We start from the raw sequence: 26,516 nt of genomic DNA, 5'->3' as shown, positions 1-26,516 counted from the left end.
GAACTGAGTCAAAGGAAAGTTTTCAAAGTAAACATGTTTACATTAAAGGGGCCAAAAAGACTTTAGGTATACATTATGTTGTGAGAGCCATGTTGATATCTCTAGCTTTATAGACAGCATTAAAATTCTAAGGCCATCAAAGTTAGCTTCATTTACTTTCGTTGGTATCCAAAGAATGTGATACACAAGTAGGAGAAAAATAAATGTGATTTAATGATGAGGAGAGGACGAAAGCAGAAAAGAAAGCAGGAATGCCAAAATGGCTTTTGGAAAAGACACTTGTATGCCAGACCTAACCTAGTTCAAAACAAAGAAAGGCCACCAATTATCCCTCTTAGAACCCGGATTGGATCATTCAATTGAGCAAATTGTGGTGGGTATTCTCAATCAAGAACTCAAGGCAATAGCCCCAACATTTTCACATGAATCAAACTTATCATTCCTGTAATTTGTTGATCAAGGACTTCTGAAACAGATTCATAGAAATGAAAGATGTCTGAGATCATCAAATAAAAAACAAAACACAAATTAAGTAGTAAGGCTGTTGAAGGACAGACAAAAGTTGCCTACCCTCTTCTACAGATAATTAATTCTACAAAAGAGAAGGCTCTTTGCCCACAGTACAGATCATGTTATCCAGAGAAGTTCAGGAATTGGGAATTAGGGCTGACAAATGTCTATTTTCTTCTTTGTGCTAAAAAGTTGGACCAGGAAGGTCTTTCAGATATCCTCTAGTCTGAAACTGTGATTGTTGATTAAAGACAAGTAGGGGTGGGGGTGGGGGGGTGTAAATAAAATCAGTTCTTATTCTTTAATTTATCCTCTCTTGAGTCAATTTCTTCATTAAGGGGAAAAAATCAGAGTAGCTTATATTTGCTACATCATTTTACTGCTCATCTAAATGTGTATTCCTTAGAGAATTCTTAGGTTCAGTTATTACCCTTCAGAACTGTGTGACCCTGGTAAAATCACTTAACCTCCATTGCCTAGATCTTACTGTTTTTCTGCCTTAGAACTAATACATAATATTGATTCTAAATTGGAAGGTAGGAGTTCAAAAAAATGAATTATTACTGGTCAATTAGTCAAATGCCTATTATGTGCTAAACACTGGAGATAAAAATATAAAATATAAAACAACCTCTAAGGTGGGGAGTTGATATTCTATTGGAGTAAGCCAACAAGTACTAGGGAAGGCTGCTATTTCTTTTTTTTTTTAAACCCTTACCTTCCATCTTGGAGTCAATACTGTGCATTGGCTCCAAGGCAGAAGAGTGGTAAGGGCTAGGCAATGGGGGTCAAGTGACTTACCCAGGGTCACACAGCTGGGAAGTGTCTGAGGCCAGATTTGAACCTAGGACTTCCCGTCTCCAGGCCTGACTCTCAATCCACTGAGCCACCCAGCTGCCCCCAAGGCTGCTATTTCTTTAAACAATCGCTCCTGAAGACTCATATTTTCCTAATTTCATTTGTTTTATGTTTAGAACACTACTGTAATTACTTCTCCCTTAAAGAATCAAGGAAGCAAATTTTGAAAACACTTCAAAAGAGCCATTTCTTCAATCACTTTCAGAATAACTATTATACATTGTTTCTGCTAGATATAACTCAGGCAATAACTTTCTTTCCTTAAAAACAGGATCTGCATAAATTAAATGGCCATTCATTTTATCCTTATACTCCTTTCATACAGTTATTGTCTTGAACTTTCTTGGTGCATAATGAGGAAGTATGGAAAACAAACTCCTAGACAAACTGAGAGGTGTCTGGTTTCCTCATCTCCCACCATTTCCTTCTCAAACAGGTATTACTCCTTTCTTAGTTCCATTAAGTTCTTCCCGGTTGACAAGGTGTCTTTATGCAGACATAATGCACCAGCTATATTTCACTTATTTCTTTATGCTCCTCTTGAATTCTACCCTGGACTCTGTCTGGCTCCAGAAAGTTGTGTATCTTCTGACCCTGACTAAATGGAAACAAGAGCATCAGATTACTTTTTTCCCCAGAGCAAGGAGAAAACAATGGGGCCCAAAGTCTTGTACATGTTAAAATCTTACATCACTATTGTAAATTTAAAGGCCTTAGCTCTGGATTTAGAATTGCTTAGAAGAGGAAATGTAACCATGACCTCTAGTATCAAGGAGACAAAGTTAACCTTCCATTAAACTAGACTCACACTTTATAGAGAACAGAACAACTGAGAATGAGATCTTTGGTTCTTCCCAAAACCAAATGAAAATTTTTTTAAAAGTGGCCCTCACAATTAGCTTTTAGTTTATAGAATCATTCTATCCTTGCAAACACTGAAGCTCCCAGTCCCCAGCCTCCCCAACCTGCTGAGAGGAGAGAGAGAGAGAGAGAGAGAGAGAGAGAGAGAGAGAGAGAGAGAGAGAGAGAGAGAGAGAGAGAGAGAGAGAGAGAGAGAAAGGGATATTGAGATTTATTCCTCAATAGCCTGGAGGTCTAGATAATATTTTAATGGCCTTATTTTGGGATGAGGAACTTTGTAAACAACTTAAGTGACACAACCATAGACAACTCGTCTGTATACTTATTGAAAACAGAAGGTCATCAGGGAGGTAGAAATCCCAGATGGAGCTGACGCATGTGCCAAAGTTAGGAAGCAAAGCCAAGTCTGGCTCCCTGACAAGAAACACTTATTTTAGCCTCTAAGTTTTGATAATGCCCTCAAATGGTGATGTTACTTTCTGGGGGGGGGGGGGGGGGGGGAATGAGAATGGGAGAAATATCTGTAGACAGGTGAAGGATGATGGGAAATTCCCATCTCCTCAAGAGCTTGGGAACCTGGAGCCAAAATTAACTCAGGAAAACCAGAAAGCACTATTGCTGTCCTATGGAACATAGAGAACTTTGTGGATACTGACCTGAAGTAGTAAATAATGTTCTAGTGGATAATAAGAAAAGTTAGGGAAGGGCAAGGAAGAGCAATAAAATGATGGTTTCCAATAGTTGAAATTATGCATTTTTTATGATCCTCTTATTTAAAGGGGGGGAAAAAGAATTTAAAATTTCTGAATATTTGATTAAGAAAAGCAAAATATGCACTAGTTGCAGAGGTAAGAGTTTAAGTCCAATTTTGAAGACAAAAAGAAAAAAGGATACATAGAATGCTTGTAAGTAATGTTTGCCATTTCATGGGAAGTTTTAATTCATTAAAAATGTCTCAAATACAGTTCTAGACCAACAGCATTTCATTTTCCTATTGAGAGCACAAATCAGCAGGAAGTCTGTCACTTGAAAAGCTCAACAACTGAGAAAGTATGCCAAGGATGGAATGCTTCAAAACAAGACAGGAAAACAAGTCTGATAGCATCTAACATCAAAAATAAATGAACACTTACTTTTTTAAGGTAATTCATCATGGTGTGAAAATTAAATGGGCCCTGGAAGACTATTCAGTCATCCTAATCACCTCACTTTACAGATAAGAAAACTGAGGTGCAGGTTGGGGAGTGGGGGCGGGGAGGATAGTGTCAATGATTTGTCCAAGGTCATTACCTACTAGCAGAGCAGAGGCTAGAATCCAGGCTGCCTTGATAACATTATCTCAGCTCTTCACTCAAAATAGGTTTCGTATAAAGCTATTTATTTAGTAGTCACCTTGAACAGGAAGGAATAGGCTCCTATTGGCTTGTATGCTATTTCTCCAGAAATTCATCAGCCAAACTAATAAGAGTATTCTGATTATGATCCAAATAAAAGTAGAGCTCAGCAATTACTTCACTTTAAAAATAATTTTTTTTTCTGTATTTTATACTAATGACAAATTAACACATAAGGTTAGGCTTCCATGATTAGTTACTTCAAATTTTAAAGCTTTTGGGGCAGCTAGGTAGCTCAGTGGATTAAAAGATAGATCTGAAGACGAGAGGTCAAGGGTTCAAATCTGGCTTTAGTCACTTCCTAGCTAGATGACCATGTTGCAGGTCACTTAATCCCAATTGCATCGCCCTTGCTTTCTTCTGCCTTGGAACCAATAGTTAGTATCAATTCTTAGATAAAAGTTAAAAAACAGAACAAGCGTGACTCTCAACTTCAGATCCAACCCCTATTTCTGTAGAAAAAAGGGATATTCCCTTTCCCTCTAAGTTGCCATCTCTTCTGCCCCTAAGATGACTTTCTGTCTACTCTGTGTGTAGTTTTGTCGCTACCTCCTTACTTGCATACTGTCACTACATTAGAATTGATACTTCTTGAAGACTCGTCTCTCTTTGTATCTTCTGGGCTTCGCACAGTGCCTGACATTTAGTAAAGGCTTAATAAATGCTTGTTGGTGATTCACTAAGTCTGACTTCAGGAATAATCAAGTCATCAGTTCCTAAGCATTTGTTTAAGGTTTACTACATGGGAAGAACAATTCTATGTGTTTACTATGTGCCACAAGTATCTTATATTTTGAAATTTAAATTTTTCCTCCAATGAATAAATATCTATTTTCTTTCCCATCTGGAAAAAGGAAGAAAAGCAAAACCCTTTTTAACCAAATATGGATAGTCGAACAAAATAAATTCCCATATTGGTATCCATATAAATATACTATAACATGAGTCTATCCATCTCTGTTATTAAGTGGGTAGCATGTTTCTTAATGAGTCCCCTTAAATTATGGTTGGTTAACTGTTGATCAGTTATTAAACCTTTCAAGGTTGTTTGTCGTTACTATAATTATTATTATTATATAAATTGTTCTCCAAGTTCGGATCACTTGATACAAGGCTTCCCACGTTTTTCTGAAACTGTCTTCTTTATCATTTCTTAAAGCTCAATAATATTCTATTAATTTATATAATTAATGGGCATTCTTTCAGTTGCAAGTTCTTTGTCACTATGGAAAAAAAGCAGTTATTATTTTTACACATGACTCCATTTTCCTCTTCCTGCAATCTTCTTTAGGGGTACAGACTTAATACTTCTCTCACTAGATTAAAGTAACTTTGAGGGGGCACTGATTCATATTGCTTTCCTCAATGGCTAGACCCAAGGAGTTCACATTCCATTGGAGGAAATACTACACAAATCAGAATGTATAAAATAAGGACAGAATAGATGAAAGTTCATCTTAGAGAAGATGGTTCTAACAGCTGGGTAGTCCAGGAAAAGTCTCTTGGAAAAGGTGGCACTTGAACTGAACTTGAACTTAAAGGAAGCCATGAGGGTCTGAAGAGTTGGTGACTGAGAAGGAGAAGATGCCAGACATGGAGATTAGTGGAGTGCAAATGTGGAAAGCAGAGATGGGTGTTCTATGTGAGGCAAATAGGGCAGGCCAGGAGGAGCTGGTTGTGCAGAAATTCCGAATTTAAAGAGAAATTTTGATCCTAGGGTAACAGGGAGCCACTGGAGTTTAGTGGGCAGAGTGGTAACATGGTCTGACCTAAATCCATTAGCAATTTTCCATTGGCAGCTAATCAGATGATGGATTGGAGTAGGACGAGTCTTAAGGTAAATAGACTAATTAGAAGGCTGCTACTATAATCTAGTTAAGATGGGATGAAAGTCTGACCACCGGTGATGGCTACAACAATGGCAAGATTTGGTAAAAGACTAGAAGAGTGAAAGTGAGGAATTAATTACGGGGCCTGATGACTGGGAGAATGGTGGTACCAATGAAAATAACAAGTAAGTGGGAATGATTAACGAGAGTTTCAAAAAAAAAGATGATGAGCTGTGTTTTGGACAGAAGTTTAAGATGTGTTTGGGACATTTAGTTTACAATATCCAAGAGGCAGTTGGAAATGAGGGCTTGAATCTCAAGATAAAGTTATGTGCTATATAGTTAGGGAAATAGTCTGTGCTGAAATAAATGAGGTTGGGGAGCTGATAAGATCATCCAGTGAGAGAATACAGAAAGAAAAAAAGACCAGGACAGAGCCTAGAGCCTTAGAGGACATCTACATTTAGTGGGCACAAACCAAAACAAACTTTGGCCTCTTTCAAGTACCTAAACTGGGCAACTTAAATTAGTATTTCAAACTCAAAAATTTTTGCACTGAGTTAAAAAAAAAAAACATTACTGAGTTGGGGAATTCTCCATATTTTGCTAGGTTTGGCCTGCAAAACAAAGGAGCAGAGATTTTGAGCTGCATGGGACCTTATATCCATCTGGAGACTATGTGAGATTGCCCAAGGTGACATGGGTAGGTAGCAGCTGGGATCCAAGCCCAAGAAGTAAAAATCTGCTGGTTCCAAATCTGATGCACTTTCCACTACAGCACAACCTCATGCTGATTCTAGTGCCAGGTCTCGCTAAATTATTTCCAACTGTGTTTCTAGTTTTATTGATATATTTTGCTTTTAAGTTACAAACATTTATAATTTGGTAAGACCTGAGGTGGCTTGTGCTTCATTGATACTTTGGGATCACCTCCCGTGCCACAGATAGGTAATGATCAGAGAGGATAACTTTGGTGGGGGGGCAAAGCTCTTGGACTTCAAAAGAACATAAATATACCATTCCCACACTACAACAAGCTTGCTTCCCTTTAAATAATAAGCTATATCAATTTAATATAATGTCTTTTATTAGTATAATAATCATTATTTTTATTATAAGTATGCTTTCCCCCTTTTTTCATTTCTTGATTAGCTGACAACTTCCCTAGTTTCCATAATTTGCTGGTATCGACCTCTTCTATCATACTTCTTGGGTGTATTTCTTGATGAGAAATGTAAATTTCCAAATTGAGATACAAAGGAGATGGTGGCAGTATAACATTTATCTAGAATTTTACAGGCTGGGGGAGTCTATGAGTACATTTTTTTAGACTGAAATATAGGGGGAACCTAGATGACTCAATGGTTTGAGAGGAAGGCCTAAAGAGGGGAGTTCCTGGGTCAAATCTGGTCAAGATACCGCCTAGCTGTGTGACTCTGGGCAAGTCACCTAACCTCCATTGCCTAGTCCTTACCACTCTTCTGCCTTCAAACTGATACTTAATACTGATTCTAAGCCAGAAGGTAAAGAGATTTTTGTTTTGTTTTTAATGATTAAAATGAAGTCCATCATAATAATAAAGAGATATAGTGTTGGATAGGACCTCAGTTGCCATCTGATTTAATTTATAACCCAAAAAATGAGCCACCAAATCCACAAGCCCTCCCAATGAAGGTTATCCAGTGCCATCTTGAAAACTTTTAAATGAGGGGAAGCCTTTCCACTAAATGTAGCCTAGGAATCCACATTACAGAGAGGGACAAGAGTTAAACCAGCTAACAATTAAGGCCTCGAGAGCTAACAGAAGAGTAAGGTACATGAGAGTGGACTTTGTGCCCTCAACTTAAGTTAATCAGAAACATTTTATGATTACTTCCTACATTTTGGCTATGTTTTAGATAGTTGAGGTTGCCAGAGAATGACCTTTGAAATTAAACAGTTTACCCCGAGAGCCTGTAACAAGATCTAGTGAGAAGAATCATTCTAAACTCCAACTGCCCAATAGGGTACAGCAGAAGCATAATATAACGTTCAAATTAATAATAATTTATTTTATGGTGGTCTACATTCAATTTCTAAAAAATATTTGTATATTTATTTATTCACCATAGCCTCTAAACGGGTTTGAGAGATAAACAAGATGGGAATGACTGCCTGAACTTCAGGAGGGAAACTGAGTCTCCAAGAGATTAAATGCCAGGTCCAAAGTGACATGGAAAATAATGGCAGACGATGACAATAATAATAAAATAGTTGATATTCACATATTACCATAAGATTGGCAAAAACACTTTATAGATATTAATTTCATTAATGCCTCAGAGTAGCTGTAGTGGGTAGGTACTGTGAATTTTAGATCTTCTCCATTTTGCTTAGTCTTTAGAAATTCTAGCAACCAGAAATGTATACATCCCCACTTAAGGATTAACTGTAAGTAGGATGGCCTATGACAGACATGTGCTAGCAAGTGACGAATAAGAAACAACTGACAGACGCCCTAGGCTGTCCTAAGTCCAGCTTACGCTACCATTGGTACATGTGAAATGCAGAAAGTGGTGTAAAGAAAGCTCTATATATTTCGCGTCACTTCCTCTCTCCGGGGGCTCGCCGAGGCTCTCGTGATCACTCTCGCCGTCTCTTAGAGATGTGGGGCTTTTCCCCAAGTTGGGAGCTTCTGGCGTTGTGCTTGGCATCTTGCTGGTTTGGCATTTGCGCCTTGCCGGTAAGGTGACTAGGAGAAGTTCTTAGCTTGCTTGGTGAGTATTTAGGCTGATTCCTTTTTCCTTTACCTCCTATAATGCTATCCAACTAGGAGACCCCTCATCTTGGAGGAGGCCCGGTGGCTGGTAGCCAAGCTAGACTGAGAAGGCCCCTTGGCCAAGGCTTCTGAACTGCAGTTTGGCTCAGCCCGGGCTGGAACAATTCAAATTCTCCTTCCTCTCTCTCTTCTTCTTCTTCTTCTTAATTTCTTCCTTTAATTGTAATTAAACCATCATAAAAATCCCAAACTGACTTGAGTATTTTATTGGGATTGAATTAGTCCCTGGCGACTACTAGTATAATATGTTCAATCAATAACCCCTAATTTTACTCCTTCCACTACAGATATTATAATTACCATTTGGAAGATGGAAAAAAAAACAGAAACAGAAAATTCAAGACTTTAAATTTCATGAGCCCTGAGACAGGTGAGCCCTTATCCTTCTCATTGTATAATACTGTCTTTTTTTTCCTTGAGGGTAGAAGTAAACTAAAGAATGCACATAGTGTGGATAAAACATACACATACATTTAAATAGATTTTCTCTATACATTCATAAGGCGCGCTCTCTCTGTCTCTGTCTCTGTCTCTCTCAGAAATGGACTGTGATTTCATTAGGGCTATGGGAACACTTCCTCTACCAATGTATACTAGTTTTAGAAAGCTGCCTAGGGCAGAGAAAGTTTCAGGTAACTAAAACATTTTTTAATGTAAAAAATATAAAAAATTGTTATATTTATAATCTATATAAATTGGACCTATGATATCATTAATTGTAGGGAGTTCCTAATGAGAAACTTTATTACCAAGGTACCTGCTATGAAACAAATAATTTATTAAAAAAAAAACTCATCTTCTGTCTTGGAATCAATACTAAGTATTCCAAGACTGAAGAACGGTAAGGGCAAGACAATGAGGGTTAAGTGACTTGCCCAGTGACACACAGTGAGGAAGTATCTGAGGGCACATTTGAACCCAGTACCTCCTGTTTCTAGACCAGGGCTCTTCATCTACTGAGTCACCTAACTGCTCCTGAAACATATCATCTTAGACAACTTGCATAAGACACTAAGAGGTTAAGTGACTTGCTTTGGGTCACATATAGAGTTTGTAGGATAGGCAAAACTTGAAACCAAGTCTTTCTGATTCTGAATCCTGCTCCTATCCATGATGACAGACTCCTCACTTTAAAAATTCTATGTGTATATGTTTATCTATATATGGATGTGTACAGAAAAAAAAACCCCTAATTGTTCCTTCCCTTTTCCCCAAATTTAATTATATTAATATATAATCTATAAAAATAGTAAATAATCAAACCAATCACCATTCAAAAAAAAAAAACACAAGAAATCATCATTGGCACCAAACAGGTACAAAAATGACTCACCTGCTTACTAGCTGGTTGATTCTGAGGTAAAGAGCTTGTGGTGAGAACAGAATTGGTGGGACTGCAAAGGTCAGGAAATGGATTTGGTATGGCAGGCAGAGACGAGGTTCTAAATTGCTGGTCTTCTTCCTGAAGGCGTCTGGAACCAAAAGCAAAAATTTACATTAACACCTGAACATCTCAGCCCTTTGAGAAGCAAGGCTCAGCCCCACCATCATCTCCCCACCCCCTGGGACACAGACTCTATAGCACAAACACAGGTACTCATTGCTGTCCACTCCATCCTAGCCCTCTCTCCTCCTGTTCCAACCCTTCTGATCTCTCCTCCAACCCCCCACCATATTCGTTGCCCTCAAGCCACTCAGTCAATTTGCCTCTGCTTTTATGGAGGTGACCCCAGCTTAAATAACAGCTCCTTTCATAAAAACGTTTTTATGGATGTTGTTGCCATACTTTTATGGATAAGAGTCCTGGGAGCTACATGTTAACTGCTCAGGGAATGTGGAACTCTGCTAAGAGAAGAGTGATGAGAGAATTCTGTCTTGAGCAGTTTTAGGGGAGTTCAAATAGAAAGAGTCTAGAAGAGACTGTACAATTAAGTGGCACTGTGGAAGTCTGCAAGATACTTCAATTAACTATCATAATAGAATGAATTTGGGAGGGATTTAGATAGCTCTTCTTTTTTGAAAAAATTCTGATAAACTTTTTTTTTTACTTTTTAAACATTATTTTATTTGGTTATTTACAAACAGTATTCATTGGAAACAATGATCATTATCTCTAACTCCCCCCCGCCCCCTCCCACCACTTCTCCCATAGCCGGCGCAAAATTCCACTGGGTTTCACATGTATTCTTAGTTCGAACCCATTTCCATGTTGTTGGTATTTGCACTAGAGTGTTCATTTAGAGTCTCTCCTCAGTCATTTCTTCTCAGCCCCTGTAGTCAAGCAGTTGCTTTTCATCAGTGTTTTTACTCCCACAGTTTATCCTCTGCTTGTGGATAGTGTTTTTTAGATCCCTGCAGATTGTTCAGGGACATTGCATTGACACTAATGGAGAAGTCCATCACCTTCAATTGTACCACAATGTATGAGTCTCTGTGTACAATGTTCTCCTGGTTCTGCTCCTCTCGCTCTGCATCACTTCCTGGAGGTTGTTCCAGTCTCCATGAAATTCCTCCACTTTATTATTCCTTTTAGAACCATAGTATTCCATCACCAACATATACCACAATTTGTTCAGCCATTCCCCAATTTTCCAATTTTTGGCCACCACAAAGAGCGCAGCTATGAATATTCTTGTACAAGTCTTTTTGTCCATTATCTCTTTGGGGTACAAACCCATCAGTGCTATAGCTGGATCAAAGGGCAGACAGTCTTTTATCGCCCTTTGGGCATAGTTCCAAATTGCCCTCCAGAATGGTTGGATCAATTCACAACTCCACCAGCAATGAATTAATGTCCCTACTTTGCCACATCCCCTCCAGCATTCATTACTTTCCATAGCTGTCATGTTAGCCAATCTGCTAGGTGTGAGGTGATACCTCAGAGTTGTTTTGATTTGCATCTCTCTGATTATAAGAGATGTAGAGCACTTTTTCATGCATTTATTAATAGTTTTGATTTCTTTGGCTGAGAACTGCCTGTTCATGTCCCTTGCCCATTTATCAATTGGAGAATGGCTTGATTTTTTCGTACAATTGATTTAGCTCTTTGCAAATTTGAGTAATTAAACCTTTGTCAGAGGTTTTTATGAAGATTGCTTCCCAATTTGTTGCTACCCTTCTGATTTTAGTTATATTAGTTTTGTTTGTACAAAAGCTTTTTAATTTGATGTAGTCTAAATTATTTATTTTACATTTTGTGACTCTATGTCTTGCTTGGTTTTAAAGTGTTTCCCTTCCCAAAGTTCAGACATGAATACTATTCTGTATTTACCTAATTTACTTATAGTTTCCTTCTTTATGTTCATGTCAGTCACCCATTTTGAATTTATCTTGGTGTAGGGTGTGAGGTGTTGATCTAATCCTAATCTCTCCCACACTGTCTTCCAGTTCTCCCAGCAGTTTTTATTGAATAGTGGATTTTTGACCCAAAAGCTGGGATCTTTGGGTTTATCATATATTGTCTTGCTGAGGTCACTTGCCCCAAGTATATTCCACTGATCCTCCTTTCTGTCTATTAGCCAGTACCAAATTGTTTTGATGACTGCTGCTTTGTAATATAGTTTGAGATCTGGGACTGCAAGGCCCCCTAACTTTGTATTTTTTTTTCATTATTTCCCTGGATATTCTTGATCTTTTGTTATTCCAAATGAACTTTGTCATGGTTTCTTCTAAATCAGTAAAGAAATTTTTTGGAAGTTCTATGGGTATGGCACTAAATAGATAAATAAGTTTGGGTAGGATGGTCATTTTTACTATAATTGGCTCGTCCTACCCATGAGCAGTTAATGTTTTTCCAATTGATCAAGTCTAGTTTTAGTTGTGTGGAGAGTGTTTTGTAGTTGTGTTCATATAGTTCCTGTGTTTGTCTCAGGAGATAGATTCCTAAGTATTTTATTTTGTCTAGGGTAATTTTGAATGGGATTTCTCTTTCTAGTTTTGACTGGGTCAGGTTGTTTTCAGGATGTGGCCTTCAGCCCTGAGGATTACTCTTGTTTCAGAGGAGCCTGCACTCTGAGGGGGAGGGCCCATGGCTTCCCAGAGCTCTGAGGGCTGGTGATAGGATTAACCTCAGACTGAGTATGCCCTCAGGCAAGGACCTTCAGTGAGACTCAGATGGAAGGATCTGGTCAGGGGGTTACAGGCTCTCCCCCCCTCCCCCCACTCTCTGTTTCCCTGCTGTCTGGGTGCCCCCTCAACTGGCTCAGGTTGTTTTCAGGGTGCGGCCTTCAGAATAGCCAGCTCCTGAGGCCCTTTTGCCTGCCCTGAGGTTCCTGCTGCTGCCTTGGATTCAGCGCTCTGGGTTGGGGGGAATGGGACCTTCCTTTTGCCTACTCCTTAGATCCAAGTGATCTTGGGTTCTGACTCTTGGGGGGGCCATACCTTTTGATCCAGGTCCAGGAGGAGTGTTCCTGGGGTCTATTCTGTTGTTTGTTTTGAATTTCGGTGCCCTAGGGGCATTCAGTTTGAGATCAGTAAGGAAGGGTTTCTGGAGCTCTGAACTTTAGCTTTCTCTAAAGTGCCATCTTGACTGGAAGTCTCCTCTGATAAACATTTTAATAGAACTGAGTTTAAAAAAACTCTTCTTCTGTTGAAGAGAGAGTAGAGGAAGCGATCTCAGTAGACTGAGAGTTGGGTCTAGAGATGGGAAGTCCTGGGTTCAAATCTGGCCTGAGATACTTCCTACCTGCTCTGTGAACCTGGGCAAGTCACCTGACCCCCCATTGAGTAGCCCTTACTATTCCAATATGTAATAGTGATTCTAAGATGGAAGGTAAAGGATTACAAAAAAAAAGATGTATTGAGAATTAGAAACCTTAGAATTTAAGAATACCTCAAATGATCAAGTTATATAAAGAAATAGAATAAAAATTGCAATTTCAAAGTAAAATTACAATAATTTCTTTTACCAATTGATCCATCTAGTTCTTTTAGACTCAAGCTACCACACTGAGAAAACTCTACCCTGGTCTGTGGTTGAGATGTTTTGGTGTAGTTAAAAGTTCTAATCCATTCATAAAGAGGTAAATGGATTTTTACCTTTTTCAAAGCCTAACTCTGAGCTCCCAAGATCAAGTGATCCATCAGCCTCAGAAAGAAAGAGGAGAAAGAAAGAGAAGAGAGAGGGAGGGAGGGAGGGAGGGAGGGAGGAAGGAAGGAAGGAAGGAAGGAAGGAAGGAAGGAAGGAAGGAAGGAAGGAAGGAAGGAAGGAAGGAAGGAAGGAAGGAAGGAAGGAAGGAAGGAAGGAAGGAAGGAAGGAAGGAAGGGAGAGAGAGAGAGAGAGAGAGAGAGAGAGAGAGAGAGAGAGAGAGAGAGAGAGAGAGAGAGAGAGAGAGAGAGAGAAAGAAAGAAAGAAAGAAAGAAAGAAAGAAAGAAAGAAAGAAAGAAAGAAAGAAAGAAAGAAAGAAAGAAAGAAAGAAAGAAAGAAAGAAAGAAAGAAAGAAAGAAAGAAAGGTTAAGAACAAGACTGCAGACTAAGAGAAGTGAGAAGGCTTATATTCTCTTATTTGGGGAACAAGAGGACTCTTCTACTCCTGTCAAATAGAAGTACTTAATGTTCCTCAGTTTCTTTGCATACCCTTCCAACTCTGGATTTATGTGCACACAATTTCCCTCAGGACTGGAATGGATTGCCCAACCTCCCTTCACTTCCAACAATTCTAATGTAATTAGACATCTCCCATATCTGTCCATTTTTGGAGACTGTGATCTCCCACATCTACAATGAATCCTCAATCATCCCCATCTAACAGCATTGCTCTTTTCTTACATCATAATTCATGATTCTTTCCTATGTCATAAATACATTCTTCTACCTTGTATCACACTTGTCTGTGTTTTTGTCCTGCCTCTTCTCACTTGCAGTATAAGCTCCTTGAGGACATTCATTTTCCATTCATGTATCCCCAATGTCTAGCATAGTGACACAATGAAGGTAACTATAGATTTCTATTTTATGAATTATTGAAGTGTGATTAAAAAAAAAAACACCATAGAATGGATTACAAAACCGACAGTAAAGTCTCCAGTCTAGGAAATTGATCCTTATAAAATCACCCATGATTATTTTATTAAAAAATCTTAAAACCACTTCTAAATTCTGACGTTTTTGAGGTGATCACTCTGTTAACCACATACTGTTTTGTATTCTCTACTAAAGATTTCAAATGTCATCTACCTTTGCATACCGAGTACTCAGTATTTACTGGTTAATTTAGAACTGTGATGGGGTGAGGGGGTTTACATGTTGTGTGATTTATGTGTGAAAACAGTAGAAACACAGCAAAATGTTGTTCACTGATTGAATAAAGACTGAAATCTCCTTGGAAGAGTCAGGGAAAGGGAGTGCATCTTGTGCCCTATTTGAAGAGGTTGAACTATGAAAGAAGCAAAAGGATGTTGACAGACATCAGCCACAATTAAGTGGTCACAAGGAGTCTTTTAAGAAATGTCCAGCACGCCCATTGATTGACACCTATTCAATAAAGGAAATTTTCTTTTTAATTGAGGCCAATGGACTTAAGTTGGAAAGATTTTTGTGTAAACCTTGCTATAGACACTTACTAGGTGTGTGTTTATAAAAGTGATTTCACTGCTCTATTTCACGACTTATCTCAGCAGGAAGATGACACAGTGGGTTAGAATGTTGGCAAAGTCAGAAAGTCAGAAAGACTCAACTTCATAAGTTCAAATCTGGCCTCAGACACTTACTAGATGTGGGCAAGGCACTTAATCCTGTTTGCTTCAGTTACTTATTTGCAAAATGATCTAGGAAAGGAAATGTCAAGCCACGCCAGTATCTTTGCCAAGAAAACTCCAAATCACAAAGAGCTGGACATGACTAAAATGACTCAACAACAATAATGTTATTTCAAAAATGAAATAGGTGAACTTAGTGGTCTCTAAGGTTTCTTCCAGCTCCAAATCTATGATAATATGATTTCAAATGTTGAAAGGGGCATTAGAAGGCATCTAACTAAACCTCTTCTCGTAAGCAAGACTATTCTATTCCACAGCATCTATGGCAGTCAACTATCCAGACTAATTGATAATCTCTAAGGAAAGGGGCTTTAATATTTCATAAATGCAACCTATTCCACAGTGGACAACACTAGTAAGAAAAATATTCCTAATAATAATGTGAAATTTGTCTTCTAAGTACTGTTAAGAACGTTCTTTTGTTTCTCTTGGATTCTCTAGTTTCCTTCAGAATTCAGCTCAAACATCATTTCCTATATGGAGACTTTCTCTCCTAATATTATGTCTCCAGTCAGGAAGACTTACTTGAACTTAGAATTCAAATATGGCTTCATTTACTTCCTAGTTGTAATATATAGTATCAACATATAAATATTGTCCTATACTGACCCTGAGCAAGTCCCTTAAGCTCTGTTTGCCCCAGATTCCTCAACTAAAGTTGATCATAAATAATAAATAAATCAATCAATCAATAAATCAATAAAAGGAATAATAATCTCCAAGGGTTGTTGTGAAGATAAAATAATATCTATAATGCAGTTTGCAAAAAGGCTCTTTATACTTTTTGAAATTCCCTTCCTTTTGAACAACTGAGTAAAAGTTTTCTATTTTGATTTTTATGGCCATTTCTATCATTTTTCATAATATCTCATATTAATGAAAAAGATTCTGGAATCATTCCAGCAAGTTGAACTTGTGTAAGGAGACTGAAAATTTTCTCTCCTCACTATCTCTCTTCACTTATCTTGGCTACAATCCCTTCTCAATGCAAACTTAACCTTTCGAAAATCCAAAGGAATTATTTTTCTTACTGGGGGAAATTGAGGAAATAATAGGAATTGAGTAGGGCTGAAGTTTCGTTGTCATTCTTTTTTAACTTTTTTTTGATCTTCATATTTTTTCTTTTCACATTGCCTAGGTTCCCCTTTCTATTCTTCTTCTTTTCCCATCTATAGATATCCTTTTAAAATTAAAAAAAAAAAATTTTTTTCAAAATAGAAAGGAAAGAAATTCAGCAGAACTAAGCAACACATAAATCTGATATTTTAGGTAATTAATGTTACATATTTTGGGACCTCTACTATAAAGAAGTCAGGAAAGACATCTTCTTATATCTCCTCTATCAGACTGTACTGGTACTATTCATGTACCTTTTCGTGCTTCTCATGAATTCATGATGCTCATTATTTTTTTTTTAATTTTTATTGATCTTTTGTTTTTACATTGCTTAAATTTCTCCTGGTATTTCTCCCCTTGCCAATAAATCATCGTGTATAAAAGAATATTTTAAAAGAAAATGGGGAAGATCAGCAAAAACTAACAATACATTGAAAAAGTCTGAAAATACATACAGTGTCTCACACTATGGCCCTGTTCCTTTTGCAAGAGTGACAGAATCTTCTCATGTCTCTTCTATATGGCCATGCTCATTCCTTGCAATTTCACAATGATCTCTTTAGAGTATTTTGTGGTAGGTTCTTTTTTTTTTTCCATTTACATTGTGGCAGTCATTGTGTATATTATTTTCTTGGCTCTCCTTACTTTACTTTGCATAATAACTTCATGTATCTCTCCATGATTAATTGTATTCACCATTCTTGTTGTTAACATAGCAGGCAGTAATATCTCATTATATTCATGTACCATAATTTGTTTAGTCATTCTGCAATGGATGAACCTTGACTATGTTTCCAGTTCTTTGCTACCTAGAAAAAAAAGTGCTGCTAGAAGCATATTAGTATGATTGGGGGTGGGAGTGGGAGATGACTATTTCTATTAATGACCTCGGTGGTGTATATACTTAGCAGTGTAATCTCTGAGACACAAAGTATGAATCTTTTAGTCACTTTCTTGACATAAATCCAAATTGCTTGCTAGAATTGTACCAATTTATAGCTACTTTGTGTCAACTCAACACTACACTACCTTGTCAAAGAAGTAAACCCATCTTCTCTTCCTTTTCTTCTTTCTATGAATAGCATTTTAAAAGTCCTTATTGTCTTTTGCATCTGATGGATTTTCTATCAAGTTATGATACAAATTAGGCAAACTTTTTCAGAGATTCATTTCATAGCCTAAATATACGCTCATGTCTTCATTTCAAACTATTCTTTAAAAAAAACTATTTTCTTCTTCTAATATTAAAGGAAATAGTGAAGACAACCAGAAAGTTTTGTTGTGTAAATAATATGCTAATTTGAAAGTCCAATAGATCACAGTGAATGAATGAATGCAGTGTTGTGTAATGTTGAAGGCCATTCTCATAATGGTTTGATTATATGCCATTAAAGTTATTTTTAATTGTAACAAGCTCCATGTATTCCCATAACAGCTGTCACCTTGATATAGAATTCAATTGAGGAGTCTAACCTTTGTTTAAGTAATAAATAAGTGACTTGTAAGCCATATCCTTTTCTCCATATTCTTTCTAGAAGACTTTAGATTTAAACCCATGACAAACATGAGGTATGGTTTTAGGAGAGAGCCAAAGATAGGCATTTTTTTTTTTGAGATTCCATTTGTTGAAGAGAATGACAGACAGACGGACTGGGGGTAGGGGGAGAAGGAGAGAGACAGAGACAAAGACAGAAACAGAGTGAAAGAGAAAAATGGAGGGAGATGGATAGATGGATGGATGGATGGATGGATGGATGGATGGATGGATAGACAAATGGATAGATAGATAGATAGATAGATAGATAGATAGATAGAGTGGATAGATGGATGGATAAAAACTTTAGAATCCCACTGCCTTGGCTTTAAAATTATTGGAGACTCCTACCTTCCTCAAGCCACACCAGTAATACTATAAAGATGCTATATATCACTTACTGACAAAGAGAACACTATTGTTTATAATTTATTTATTTACATAGGTCTGAATTTCTGTGATGAAAATGTGTCAATGAATTCATATAACACTGGAGGATGCTATGGTCTATGATACAGTGATTATTATTTTCAAACAAGGCATAAATAGGGAGCTAAATGCTCAGCAATGATATACACCATTGTCAGAGAAAGCATTCTGCTCACTGTTCAAAGGAAAGGCAGATACTTTATAGATAACAAATTTCAAGAAGACAACAATTTCTAAAGATTCAAAACTGTAAAGTGGCCCAGTGAGCAGTGGAGCAATGGATGGTAGATATAAGCAAGATCTTGCATATTGTTAATGATCACTTGCATGCAAGAAGTGATACAGAAGTTATGTAGAAGAAATAGATGAATAGAAAAGGTGACTCAGTCAAGAAGCAAGAGTGAGAGGTGACTGACAGAGAGGATGACTTGGGTCGTGCTCAGGTAGCAAGGAAGATAAAAAGATCTACATGAAGGTCTCTAGCATGTTTATTTATTCTCTAAGGAGGAGTGACGGAATACCATGAACAAGAGGAACACAGTAATGGATGAGATACTCTTTGCTCCAAATCAAGGGGCTATTTATTTACATTTGTGAGACTATGGATCCACTGAAGTATTTAAGTTTAGGACCTTAGGATGTCCCAAATGAGGGACATGGGTACAAAGTAAGGATTCTGCCAAGCCAGAAGAGGGTTTTTAATAAGCTGAATGAAGTTGGAATGAGATAAAGAAGAGGCATGTAGTAAAGAGAGTTGGCAATGCAATAACTACATTATGAAAATCTTCAAGAAATTTGAGCAAAATATACTTATTTCAAATGGTTCATGCTTAGGAATTTATAATATCATAAAGTTTGAGCTGGAAAGGACCAGAGACAACATTTTGTCCAATTTCATCATTTTACAAATGAGAAAACTGAGGAAGCTGGAGTAACTTAACCAAAGTGATTTAAATAAAATAACTTGCTTCCTTCATATGGTCAAATGGTGAAGCTCAGTGTAGTTTTCTTTCAGATAAGATTTGCTGCGAGATCTCCTAAAGATTCACATAAAGTAAAAAGGTCAACAACTCTCATATAACAAGAAGCTAGTATAAACTCACCATTAAAAAGGACTATTGTGGAACAAATAAGTCATTGCTATTTCGAAACCTTGAATAAGTTGATTAAAAACTACTTCATATGCGTTTCCACTGTTGATGAGTAACTGATAAGGTAATAATTTAAAATGTGGTTGCAAAACCAGAAGATAAAATTAACTTATTTAAAGAATGGTGAACAATTAACTCTATTTCAGGAACATTAATAGTGGTCAATAAAACTGCCACAAACAATAATAAAAATGTCTCATGTTTTTAAACAGCAGGAAATATGATAAATGGACACAACAATCTTGAAGTTTTGGAAAAAAGAACAGATTTGAAGGTATGACTATTATACAATCAAATCTATATAACAAACTTCTCCCTTAACCGGTCTCATGTCACTTTGACAAACATAGACGATCCCTCTAGAAATAGGAATGAATGGTGGTCTCAATTCTAAGAAGCAACTATGGCTGCTGTCATAAATGTACTTTCCCATTTCTAAGATGGATGTACGTTAGGCACAAAAATGATCTTTAAAAATGCAAGGTAAATCAAAATAGATTAAATGGAGGGAGGGATAAAAGGGGGGAGGGGAGGGAGAGACAAACATTTGTTAAGTGCTTACTATGGTCCAGGCACTGTACTAAAAACTTTATAAAGGATATTTCATTTGATAACAACCCTGTGAGATAGGAGCCATGAACACTCCCATTTTGCAGTTGAGGAAACGGAGACAAACAAAAACTATGTGACTTGCCTGGAGTCAAACAGAGTAAGTGTTTAAGAGTGGATTTGAATTTTTTCTCACTCCATTTTGCACACTTTTGAAGGGAAAATAATCTAACTAACAACTTGTGGACTATCTGGTATTCTTGGGGTATCATGGGTGTTTCCCCACTTTTAGTGGAGGGGATTCTTCAGTACAGATCATGGCTTCTGGGTTCCTTCCAATTCTGAGAGTCTGAAATGGCATTTTGAAATGACTTGTGATTTTAATGACCCCTTCTTGTTGTTCAGTTGTATCTCTATGACCCATTTGGAGTTTTCTTGGCAAGGCAATGGAGTGTTTGCCATTTCCTTCTCCAACTCATTTTATAGATGAAGAAACCAAGGCAAACAGGGTTAAGTGACTTGCCCAGGATCACACAGCTGGTAAATGTGAGAGGCCACATTCGAACTCAGGAAGATGAACCATCCTGATTCCAAGCTCAGTGCTCTATCCAATGCTGCCTCTACTTACATTTATCACTAACATCTCTGCAGCAAAGGTTTCAAAACTCAAGATATAGCCATTAAACTATATATAAGGATCATTGTAGGTCAAATAGCAAAATCCATATGTTAATATTTTCTATTTGTTTTCCTATTTATTATGATAAACATCTCGCAATTGCATTTTAATTTGGTTTGGGCAGTTTTGAGTGTTGCCAGCAGGCCTCACACTGGCTGGTCAGTATTTGACACCTCAGTTCCTAAAGGATTATAAGGTTTTCAAAGTGCCTAACTCACAACTTTGGGCACTGAATTAAGAGGAATTAGCTACCACCATCTTGAGGAAGTAACATTCTTAAATTAAAATTGAAATACCCACCCAGAAGTGGGGCAGGTAAAAAATATTGTGCTAAAAAGAAACACAATTTAATATTCTACAATATTCTAATGAAAAACATGTCCTGAAAAAAGGTACAAGAAAACTCAAGCATTGGTCACAGATATAGAATATAGAATATAATATTCTATATTAGTATATATAGAACACAGAATAGAATAATGGCATGCATCATGGAGAACAGATAAGCTGAGAGACACAAAGATTCTATTTTTTTCCTACTATATATAATTTTTTTTATTTTGCATTTTTGGGAATAACTATTTTTATATTACTTACATTTATAGATTACCCCCACTTCATGAGATATTTCTTAAAACAAAGTAAAATATTAAATAAAACTAATCATATGGTAAACGCATCTGAAAGTGCATGCAACATTTCATATCTATAGCACACCTGCCCACTTAAAAAAAAAAATGAACAGAAATACATTTTTGTCTACTTCCCGTTCTCCACCTAAATTGGAAAAAAAATTCTTATAACAAATATTCCTAGTCAAGCTAAACAAATCTCATCCAGTCAATGGTTGTTCTACCCTTATTCCACACCCCAAATTCTTCACCTCTCTGGAATGGATATCACATTTCATTATCAGTCCAGAATCATGAATTGTAGCTTCTAGAAATAGGGCCTAACCCAGTGGCTTTTGAAGTAAATAGTGGGTAGACATGACTGTCAACACCAATGCAGGAGTAACAGGTCACCATACTTGAAGTAATTGATACTTAATAAGACTGAGATCAGGGAGCATGAAAAAAGCAAATTGTGGTTATAAAGGGTAGTACAAAAGTAGACAGCTTTTGCTTCCTGGGTCAAAGGCAGAAAACTATAGTAAGAAAATAAAATAAGATTTTTATTTGTGTAGTAGTCACGGGCCCATTTTTTGGCCCAGTCAAACCAAAATAAAAAGCAGGAAAATGATGTGATTAAATTTTCCAAGAACACACATTTATCTATACATACTCCAGCACCACTCATAGAAGGGAACCTTCAAGATCAAGGGTCCGCTTAGCATTCTGCTCATGGTCCAAAAGGGAGACAGCTCTGCCATAAATGGGAAGGTCTTCCAAATACTTCTATCTGTAGAAGGTATTCTTCCTCAATGATATTCAGAGTCCAACCCCCTGTTTTTACAGGAGGAAACTGAGGGATGAGTGAAATTCCTAAAGCCACATTGCTAATAAGTATCTGAGGCAGTTTGGGAATTTAGGTCCATGGCTCGGACATTAGGTGACAGTGGCCAATTTAAAAGTTTATCAAAAGAAATCAACAAATTTTAATTATGTGAGCTTTGACTTTGGAGGATAAAACATAGCTTCCCATTTTCAACATCTTTTGTTGCAAAGACAAAGAAAAGAAAATGATCGGAAATAAAGTTTGCAAGTTACCCATCCCTTCATTTCTTCACAAATCAAAGAGGATACAATGCGAGAAGTAACTTTAGCATAATTTAAACATGCAATGTGCAACACTTATTCACCATTTTAATTTAGTAAACACAATTGACCAAGATGCTTTCTTATCTTACCTGACTGCTAGAATGTGCATGGGTTGAGAACGCTGAACTTTCTGTTTTGGGGACACTTGCTGCTGGAGGGCACTTGTTCCTGAGGTTGGCAGCTGGCTACGGTTATGTTGACCATTTTGAAGGAGGGGGGCAGTTTCTGACTGCATGCTACATGTAGAATACAAACTTTCAAACGAGGAGTTCATGTCATTTACCAAAGCTTCCAAGTCCACATCATCATCTGGAAACAAACGAGAAACAAAAAGGTGACAAAAGGCAGCTCATTCGGTGGTCAAAGGCACATTTCACCAAGATCAAACCAGATAGTTATTAGCAATGTGGGATGCTGGGGAAATCAGCGTCAGTTTCCTCATCCATAAAACAGGAATAACCCCTACCTCCCAGAGTTCTTGGGGACTATTTGTGAAGTGTATACTTTAAATCTTCAAGTTATTTATATACATGCTAGCTACTGTTATTATTATCATTATTAATTGTTATATGTTCCAGGGTTGGGTCCATATTTTATTTATCTTTGTTTCTCACTACACAGATACACTGAAGTGTGTTGAATAAATATTTCTTGAACACAGGAACACTTGTTGAAAGAAATGATCAATGTGTAGAATATGAAATTAAAGATTTCCTTACCAAGATCTGTTATTGAAGGTTAAAGACTGAAAGCAAATTAAAAAATAATGTAGGATAATTTTATCCATATGTTTCAGGAATAACATGAAAAATTCCCTGGAGAAATGGCTTCAAATTGGGGAACAGTGAGGATTTGGAGGCAGACACCTTGGTGGTTTTCCTAAAGCATGAGTCTGATAATCATTCTATTCCTCTATTCAATAAATTCCAGTGAGTCATAATAGTCTCTAAGGACAAAGACAAACCCCTGACAGCCCAGTTCAAACTTGCCTGTCTAGCATTATTATACATTATTCCCTTTCACATACTCCACAGATTTTCCAAATGGCCTTCTTGCTGCTCCTCACATAGACACTTCAATTCTCATTTTTGTGCTTCAAAATAAAATGTCCTTCCTTCTCATTTCCACCAGATTTCCTTCAACAATCAGCTGTAAGGCCATCTTCTATGTTAAGCCTTCCCTAAAATGCCACCCTGTTCTACCTCCCCTACTGAAGTTGCCTGGCACCTGTCTGACATATTTATCAATGAGTTGGTGCATCAGAGTTGATAAGAGAGTCTGCCTTAAAGCCAGGGAATGTGAGTTAGAATCCTGCCTCTTAACATACTGGCGATGACTGTGATGATATACAAGTCAATCTCTTAATGCTCTAGAAGTGTCAAAGAGAAACTGTTTGTGGGCATCCAGATAGCTTAGCAGATAAGAGTCAGACCTGGGGATAAGAGTTCCTGGGTTCAAATCTAACCTCAGATACTTCCTTTGTGACCTTGAGCAAGTCATTTAAACCTCAATTGTCTATGCTTTCTTTACCCCTCTTCTGCCTTAGGACAAATATATAGTAAAGATTCTAAGAGGGAAGAGAAGGGCTCAAAAAATACACAGATCCAGTGCAATCCACAACACTCAAAGACTACCTGAACTAGATTAAAATGGGATTGGGAAATATTTGATGAAAAAAATACAATTAAATAAAAATAACATAAGCTAAGTCAATATGCAGTCTACAAAGAGTCTTATATATGGCCATTATCATCATAGAAGAGAATTCAGCTTAATCTTATTATTCATTTAATGTACATCTTTGTAGTCACTATGCTTACTGTTTTTAGTTTACTTTATCCCCATTAATTAATTTATACATAAGAAAAGGCAAACATTATATATATATATATATTCCCATATATCTCTGAATTTGTTATTTTTGCCATTTTTTATAGCACAGTACCATTCCATTCCATTCATGTTCCATAGCTAGTAAAAATCATTACCCAAGTTAATCATAACTTCAATTTTTCAATTCAATCCCTAAATTAATCCCTACTTTCAACTTCTCCCTTACTCACCAGACTTGACTTCCAATTACTTTTAATTATGTCTTAAAAGTTAGAAAGGTCCCAAGAAGGATGAGGATCTAGTCCTGGCAGTGTTATGCTAAAGAATGTACCATAATTCCAAAAGGAAATTTTTAAACAAATTTCAAATAGCTTGAACAATAAGTTAAACAAACTTATCTTTGGAATTGTAGCTCTATATTATAACTATATTGTGTGTATGTGTGTATGTGAGAGAGACAGAGAGACAAAGAGAGATGGAGAGAGACAGAGAACAGAGACAGAGAAGACAGAGAGAGAAGAGAGTCAGAGAGACAGAGAGAGAGAGAGAGAGAGAGAGAGAGAGAGAGAGAGAATTTTCCCCATCCAAGTGGCCAAATTGAGAACCACTGACAGAATGGAAGTATTTCCCTTCATCACTGCCTATTTATATAGCTTTTGTATGTGTCCTCTATAGGAAGAATTGAGAAAGCGCATTTTCCTCTTTTTAAATGCAGAGGAAGGGGTCTATGACTATGGAATATTGAATAAACTATCCAATATGGTCTCTATCAGGGTGGGGAGTTTTGCCTTCCTCTTGTTTTATTTTTTCTACATATATCTTTATTCTATGGCTAGACTTGGCCATGGGGAAAGTCCATAGAGGTATATTCTGAAATGGATAAGATGTAGAACCAAAATGGAAAAGCAACTGGTACAAACTGGATCTGAGAACAACTCTCCACTGGAAGTGCCAAGAAACTTTCAAGCAATGATGGCTCCATTAAGGCAAGTAATTATCTCTAAAGTGGATTAATTTGAAGGACAACATTTATAAGCTTGGGCAGTGAGGAGTCGCAGTACACAGTTTGAATAATTTGAAGATTCCCAAACATTTGTGTCCGAAATCTAGTTCTTTACTGACCTGGCTTTTCCTTCTCCTCCAAAATTTTATGCATCCTTAAAGGCCCAACTCAAATTTTATCTCTTCCCTTAAGTCTCCCTAATCCCTGACCCTAGTAGATGCCCTTCAACCCAGAAATAAGTCATTTCTGCCACTTCTGAAATTCTGAAATCTAAAAAAGAGTTGAAAAAGATTGGATTCCATATAGTCCAAAAAATGCAACAAAAATTCATTCTAATATAATTTCCTAATAAGTAATTCCCCCTAGCTCCCAGACCATTACTAACTTGTGTGACTCTGGGCAAGTCATTTAATTTCTGTCTGCCTCAGTTTCCTCAACTGTAAAGTGAGGATAATAATAACACCTACCTCCTAAGGACTTTGTCAGATCAAATGAGGTAGTATTTATAAAGAACTTAGCACAATGCCTAGACATATAATATATGCACATTCCCTTCCATCTCCATATTCTACTTTGTATTATATTTCTAAAGATTACAGGTTATGAATCTCCTCGCTCTCCTAAAGTGCCTAGCACAAGGTCTAATTTAATATATAGTAGGTATTCAACAAATATCTCTTGATGAATTTTAGCTTTGTCAAAATATCATTCTCAATAATTTATAAGCATACTATATATTGTTTTTAGAAGGTACTTTGAGGCAGCACAATAACTTATCTGATAATTGCATGCCTTTTAAGGCTAATATTAAAATTAGTTTGCATGTTCTAAGCACCCACTCATTCTAAGAATTGCCTAGAAGGTTGCTCAACGGCAAGTGAAAACTCATCCCAACCATGAAATTTGTTACGGGTAATCCACAAAGTGAGAAGAGAAGATGGTTGAGTAGATAGAAGGCAGGCTTTGATGTCAGGAAGTCCTGGGTTCAGCATTCTGCCCATTGTGCCACTTTGTCATCACATAGCTGCTATTTCTCTTTACTCACAATAATGTCTAAGATCCCTTTAGATACTACACAGGTCTTTACCTGAGAAGCAATAGAGGATTAAGATGAGAAGATCTCCAAAGTCTCTTCTAGGTCTAAATCCTAAATCCTGCGATTTATGGCTTCTGTGGACTGAGAAGTAACCAAACTAGAGTGGGCAGCCCTGAACTCATAAACAAATCCACCAATTCATTTAGCCTGAGTGTCACCAAGATGAATTTTTTTATCAAATTACTTAATCTTAATATCTTAAGTATTGACTTAGTAACTCATGCACTGAAGATTTATAAAACAAAAATTTGGTTTATGATTCTGACTTAAATGCAGATGATTCCTAAATCTCTAACTTTATGATGAAGAGGAAAGCAAAAAGCAGGAAAATATTGTGATA

General features: G+C 37.0%; 1 protein-coding gene across 4 annotated transcripts in view; it reads right to left on the bottom strand.

The window, feature by feature from the left end:
* Positions 1–26,516, bottom strand: part of GRB10 (growth factor receptor bound protein 10) — a 233,563-nt gene that overhangs the window by 83,621 nt on the left and 123,426 nt on the right. For all 4 annotated transcript variants that reach the window (XM_007500399.3, XM_056804837.1, XM_056804836.1 and 1 more), the window contains 2 exons: positions 22,334–22,553; positions 9,604–9,742 (listed from right to left, as the gene is read on the bottom strand). In XM_007500399.3, the coding sequence (XP_007500461.2) occupies positions 9,604–9,742; positions 22,334–22,553 (359 nt within the window). The remainder of the gene's footprint in view (positions 1–9,603; positions 9,743–22,333; positions 22,554–26,516) is intronic.

Source organism: Monodelphis domestica, chromosome 7, assembly GCF_027887165.1.
Source record: "Monodelphis domestica isolate mMonDom1 chromosome 7, mMonDom1.pri, whole genome shotgun sequence".
Classification (NCBI taxonomy): Eukaryota; Metazoa; Chordata; class Mammalia; order Didelphimorphia; family Didelphidae; genus Monodelphis; species Monodelphis domestica.
The sequence above is the reverse complement of the archived record's forward strand: the minus strand, read 5'-3'. Positions and strand labels throughout refer to the sequence as shown.